The sequence below is a fragment of the Pyxicephalus adspersus genome, chromosome 3 (assembly GCF_032062135.1).
Source record: "Pyxicephalus adspersus chromosome 3, UCB_Pads_2.0, whole genome shotgun sequence".
Taxonomy (NCBI): Eukaryota; Metazoa; Chordata; class Amphibia; order Anura; family Pyxicephalidae; genus Pyxicephalus; species Pyxicephalus adspersus.
The window spans coordinates 27,548,251-27,554,550 of record NC_092860.1 but is presented as its reverse complement, the minus strand read 5'-3'; the positions used below and the strand labels follow the sequence as shown (position 1 = coordinate 27,554,550).

At 39.3% G+C, this 6,300-nt stretch overlaps 1 protein-coding gene across 1 annotated transcript in view; it reads right to left on the bottom strand.

The window, feature by feature from the left end:
• PSME3 (proteasome activator subunit 3) overlaps positions 1–6,040 on the bottom strand; it is a 14,859-nt gene extending 8,819 nt beyond the window's left edge. The window contains exons 1-4 of the mRNA XM_072404063.1: positions 5,928–6,040; positions 3,235–3,267; positions 663–725; positions 280–384 (exon numbers count right to left, since the gene is read on the bottom strand). Coding sequence (XP_072260164.1) covers positions 280–384; positions 663–725; positions 3,235–3,267; positions 5,928–5,969 — 243 coding nt within the window. The 5' untranslated portion in view covers positions 5,970–6,040. The remainder of the gene's footprint in view (positions 1–279; positions 385–662; positions 726–3,234; positions 3,268–5,927) is intronic.
• Positions 6,041–6,300: the final 260 nt, after the last annotated feature.

The following is a 6,300-nucleotide window of genomic DNA, read 5'->3' as shown; positions in this document are numbered from 1 at the left end:
TTAATTTTATTAAAAGTAATATTTTTTTTTTTTTTTTACATGATTGTGTGTTTCAAACATTTTTTCTATTCATTATATCTACTAGACCCCTATTCGGACCTATTTCTGTAAATTACAGGTCTACAATTTAAAAAAAAAAAACATTTCATGAAAACCTGTAACGCTTTTGGTACAGAAATCTAGACATCAGTGTAACGCCCAGGTGGTTAAGGTTCAAATTTGTTTTTAATTTTCTACTAAACTTTGTAGCCCAAGTGCTTCCACCAAAAAACTACTTACACCATCCAATCCATCATGGCTGTTTGTGAGTAAAATGGGATCTGGTACTGGCAGATTCATTTCCGAATGTATTTGCGTGAGATCTTGAACATTAAGCATGGGCTCCTGCAAATATGTAAGTAAAGAGACCTTTTAATTTTAATTTAGTTTTAAAAACACAGGGGCTGAATTATTAAAGCTATCCAAAGCTGGACAGAATACACTTTCATCAGTAAGGCTGGGTGATCCAAACTCTGGAATTAATTTTTTCAGTCATTTGCTAGCATTCCAGGTTTGCTGGATCACCCAGCTTCACTGATGAAAGCGTATCCTCTTCAGCCTTGGAAAACCTTAGTAAATCATGCCCAGAGAATAAGCACAAATATAAAGGGCTGAAGGCTTACCTTGAGAAAGCCATCCAGTTCTAACAATTTCTTTGGAAAGAAACTGGCAACAAGGTCTTCAGCCTTAAAATCAAGAAATAAAAGTTTAGTGTTAAATGTTTTACAGTCTTTTAAAGATAGGCATTTTACAGTGAGAAAGGAGTACAGTGTCAGTATTTTATTTATTCATATAGTGTAATCATCTTGAGTGGTGTTGTAAAGAGTACAATATAAATAATCATGGGTACCACAAATACACACAAATATGCACATAATATGTACAGCAGTACAAATAGGAAGATACATAGTGGAGAGTATGGCAACATTCTGCAATTCATAATTTAATATAAAAAGTACAAAAGACACACTAGGGGGAGGATCTTGTCCTTGAAAGTTTACCATGTACTGAGGAGTAAGGATAAGGGACATATCTAAGATAGAGACAAATCTACTGAAGGAGGCAGAGAGTCCTCTGACAACTTCTCAGAAGGAGGTAGATTTGGAAAGGGGTGTGAAGGAGGAGGGGAAGATTGTATTCTAGTTTAAGTGTTTTGAGTGAGCATTTAAAGAATTTAGGTGGAAAAAGTAGGTGGAAGCTTCAGCGCAACAGACAAGCAGTTTTAGATGAAGTGCTGAGACAATCTTATTAATTTAGAGACATAACCTAAAAAGATGGCAGAAGGAACTTGGGAAGAATTAAAAGGTTTGGTGCAAACAGCTTAACATAGCCTGAATTAATGAGACAGTTACTTATTCAGCTCTCACACCTGTAACACCTTCTATAGACCAGCAATTTTTCAAATTACTGTTACTGGTAATTATAGCTTTGTCATTTCTCCTGGTAAATTGAAGTGAGAAGAATACATTTTGACTCCATATTTGTCCTGTTCGAAGTGACACTACTTTTATTATTGCAAAATGAGTCACAAATCAAAACATAATGTTGTGCTTTAAGGCAATGCTAAAAAATGATCACAAATAAAAAGCTTTAAAGAATAAAGCACGTTCATCTTGGTATTAAAGAACCGTGATAATGGTTGCTCTCACTCGGGGACAGCTTTTTTTGTGTGGGGATGTTTTAGGGCACATGGAGGAAATGCTAAAATTAAGCAGACAAGACAACTTAAATGGATTAAAACTGCTACAGTTTGTTTTCATGATACCCAGGGTTTTAGGGTGGTTAAAAAAAACACATTATATGAAGCTCAGCTCTATGGTCTGCAGATAAATAAAACTGAGTAAATACAAATGTAACATCATTACTATGAATATCTATATTCAGTGATTATAAAGAAGTCCTTTCAAAAACTGGTATGGAGAATCTTAAGAAATGTGTTACAGGAAAAACAAAGTTGTAGTACAGCAGTCATTACAGAACAACATAGCACACTAAAATAACTAAATACAGAGAATTAGCATTAGGTACACACACAGCAGAAAAATATGAAGTTCAAAACAAAACTGTGGTTGTCACATGCAGAAGTTAGTTCTTAGGTTTATAACTGCTTGAAGGAATTTTCATTAACAAAAGAATTTTAGGATTCCAGCCTTTATGCATAGAAGAGATTTACACTAAATGGCTACGTCCTTATCAGGGAACACCCAGGCAACATAAAACTTTTATTAAAGGGGAACAGGTTAGTAATGTGTTCAGCCTGGTAAGGAGCTTGAAGGGCTCAGTTAAATGTGCATATCATCCATTGTCAGAAAGAAAAAAGGAAGAGTGGTCAGAATAAATGAAGTCTATATAGGAAAGATCCAGTACATCTCAACTCAAGTTTTACTGATAGATTTAAATACCTCACAGCTAAAATATATTGAGAAAACAAATCCTTCTGTGTGTGAATGGAGGCTTTGACCCTGCAAATGTAGAAGTCTCCGAGAGTTGACCTATGAGGTGATTTTAGGAGAAGCTTGTGGATAAGAGGGAAAGGCCCATTTCACAAAAGCATTTCTTGAAAGAAAATTACGGTAAATGATGTGAAATGTATGAGTACCCAAGAAGTTAAGGAAGAAAATCTACTAGAGTAGCCACCGTTTTGTGCTTCTAAGTCTAATAATATCCATGGTCACAAGCTAACTCAGCAGTAAACTGGTTCCAGGTTATCCGGCACCCACGGGAAATGGCCAATTCCAGGGACTTGTCCCCATTAACCTCCAGGGCTGAATGGCTGAGAAAATGGAAACCCTGATGACAGCTCCAGCTTCACCAGGGTTTGCCTTTACTCAGCCAATCATGGAGCAAAGCAATCAGAGGAGCTCTGCTAAATGCTGAGCTTTCCTGTTTGCCGTAGAAGCCCAGTTATCCGGAGCTCAGATATCAGAAAACTGGCACCAGTTATCGGAGTTCTGGATAACCGGGGGGTTCTACTGTATCATGGTCAACCTACCTTTGTAATGCTATATGGCTACACAGAACAAAAGTAAAAATTCTTTTCACTTTATGACAGTATAAAAGAGCTCTTGTGCTCTCTGGGCACTTTTCTGACAGTCAAGTGTTCCTAATAATCAAATCTGTGTTTACAACTGAAAATAAAAGTTTCTAAACAATGATGGTCACAACAATACACTTCACTAGCCTGGCCCATCTTACCTCATTTGTGATTCTCTCTCGGAAGCAGTCAACCTAGGGAAAAAAAAAAAGTTACAGTAATTGTTGTTTTTTTTTTTTCAAGAGTTTGTTATAGAATATTTTCAGCCTTGAATATCAAGGGTCTGGTGTTCTCTTTGCTGTGGAGATGTGTGTGGTATTATCATACCAGAACAGCTCTCCAAAAGTTCTCAGGATAAAGGTCTTTGATCCTCAAAAGGTCTTTTTAAATCATTTATTAGTAAAAAAAAAAATAGTTGCATTAAGTTACATAAAGTTGTATAGATTTCAAAAGACTGATAATCCGTTCAGGAATGTCCAATATAACAAATGCAGCCAAGTATATTCTGTAATAAATATTTTCCAAGAACCTCAAATTGTCGTTGATGGATCTTTAGGTAGCTACAAAGTGCATGCATAGAAGTGTTGTCCCTGAAAATGTGTGGGGGGATTTTAAACCAGAAGTGACAGCAGCACACAACAAATGTATTTCTTCCTGTTTGCACCAGATATGCTCAGTTACCCCGAAAATTCTGTCAGCTTTCTCCAGCCCCCTGTATTTTGTTTCAACTGTTTTAATGCCTACCCAACTATCCATTACCCCTGTATTGTGACCCACCTTCCTCATCTTCCTTGTAATAGTACAAATCAATGTAATGATTCAGGCATGGTTCACATTAGTGGTAAATAATAGAACTGTGTCATGTATTACTCCTGAACACTTACTAGCAACCGCTACGCACCAAGCAAACACCTAAAGCTTCCATTGCATTTAACTCTGGAACTAGCTGGGGCAGTAAATCACCACTGAATGTTGCATGAAGCATCTGAAAAAAAGATGCAGAAATGCAGGTGACTTACCACCTGGAGGAGAAGTTGCAGTGTAGTTGGCACTTCCTCACATCACTGCCTCGGGGGAAATACTACATGTAGCATCTACACACAGCTTCCCAACAGAGAACGTCAAATCTGTCAAATCCTGAAATGCTTGTGGTGCTGCAATGCAAATGGACGAGCAACCAGCAAGGTGACAGTCACCAGGAACCGAGTGGGATTGCTGACACCTGTCCATATACAGCAAACCTACACCGAGGTACACCAGGGCTCCTCTGTGGGCAATAAATAATGATCTGAACTGTAGCAAACTTTTCTTGAGTGTCAGATCTGTTCTCAGAGGAATGGAAAAGATAAATGTTCCGGATTCTGCAGCAGAGCTGACGGGCTGCCCTGGTTCCCTGACAAAAATTGTTCACAAATTTTAAAGCAAGCGCTTGTCTGACAGTGAAAAACTACACTGTGGTGGTCAACCTATTAGATTCACCTTAAGTGTGGCACTTTTGGGGTCTCTAAACTCAAAATATGAAAAATTAAAAAATAAATAAAAAATCTGCATGGTGAGCTTTTTTTTATTTTTATATTAGCCAGCTGATTAAAATAATTATTAGGACTGAACAGCCAAACCTCTTGCTCCAAATCTCAATAACAGGGGGTGCAGAGGTGAATGTGGCAGAGATTTTAATAATGTTTTGTGTAATGTTGTATTATTAGTTCAATACAGGGAATTCACCAAAGCTATAGCTTCAGTCTGTTATGTCTTTCACACTTTTGTGTCACCTTTCCCTTTCCTGTTTGATTTGTTTCTGACCCTTTATAAGGCTAGGTACACAGATACAATAATTAGGATTTAAAAACAAACGATTAACGTTGGACCAATGATTATTTTGAACAATTGTATAGTGCAGGATTCTGTGCATGCTGTACCATACGATCAAATATAATCCACCAATAATGTACACACACTAGATACGATGGTTTGAACGATGTAAGAAGTGACATGTACAGGAGAAAGTGTACTGCAGAACAATCCACGATCACTGAACAGCCGTACACACAACAGATAGAGAACGATCGTCGTCCAATCAGATCCGCCAGGACAGTCGTTCGTTTCCAGTGAAATTCCTCATTCATCGGCATTGTTCACTTTTTTGTTAACGATTATCAGACGATTGGTCGTTAATCGTTCGTTTCCACTGATAATTATTTAACGTGTGTACGAGAGGGGAGCTGTAATGGGAACCATTGATATGAAAATGATCTGTGATAGCTGTGATCTCTGGCAATGTTCATGTCCCCAGGGTCTGTGTGATGTTTGTTGGTCTCTGACTGTTACATGTGTCATGTCAGCCACATCTGACAGCTTTGTGTAACATTTACCCAAATCACATGTGGCCCTCACATGTGGTGATGTCAGGGGCCGCACATGAGGAGCCTTCCATTGAATAAGCTGACAGGCAGACATATCTGTATAACAAAGTCACCTCTTCATTTTATTACAGATGTGTAGTGTAAAACATGGAGAGGCCCATATATAGCTGTCAGGAATAACCACGTGGAAGTGATTTTAGATTATAAAGGCCTAATAATGACAAAAGCTGGAATTATATTTCTTCAGCCCTAATAAGTTTCCCCAAACTGAGCCCTCAGGGGAGCAGAAATACCGAGCTCTGTGGAAATACACCTCAGCACTACACTGCCCCCCTCAGGTCAGTCTTTGTTATTATAAAACCCCTTACAGTCACACAGGGCCCCATAAGAGGGCCCCAGCCTAACCATGCACCCACAAAGGCTCCCCCAACACAAAGCGGCCCATACAGGTCTAGCAGTGGCGGCCCGGTCCGCCATAACACAGCGCTCACCTTCTTCTTCAGCTCCTGATCCACTTTCAGCAATGAGGACATGATGCAGCTCACAGACCCCTTCACTCACTAACAGCTCGTGCGGCTCAGCTGCGGAAGTGACGTGGGTTCAGCGCGCTGTCTGCTGAGCTGACTGACATAAAGCCTGTCCAGCAAAGGCCAATCGCATTGCAGAATCGCCTTCTGTACGACGAATAGGATGCAAGCAGTGCAGCTATTGGCTACCGGTATGCTTCCTCTTTGTCGCTCATGTTTCCATGTGTTCCTCCTGTCAGCGTCACATGTTTGCTGGCAGCTGGTACTAGTAGATAGAAGAGTGACTGATCGTCCCTGATATATGGGAAGTGTACCATGTATAGGGGAGGGGGATATC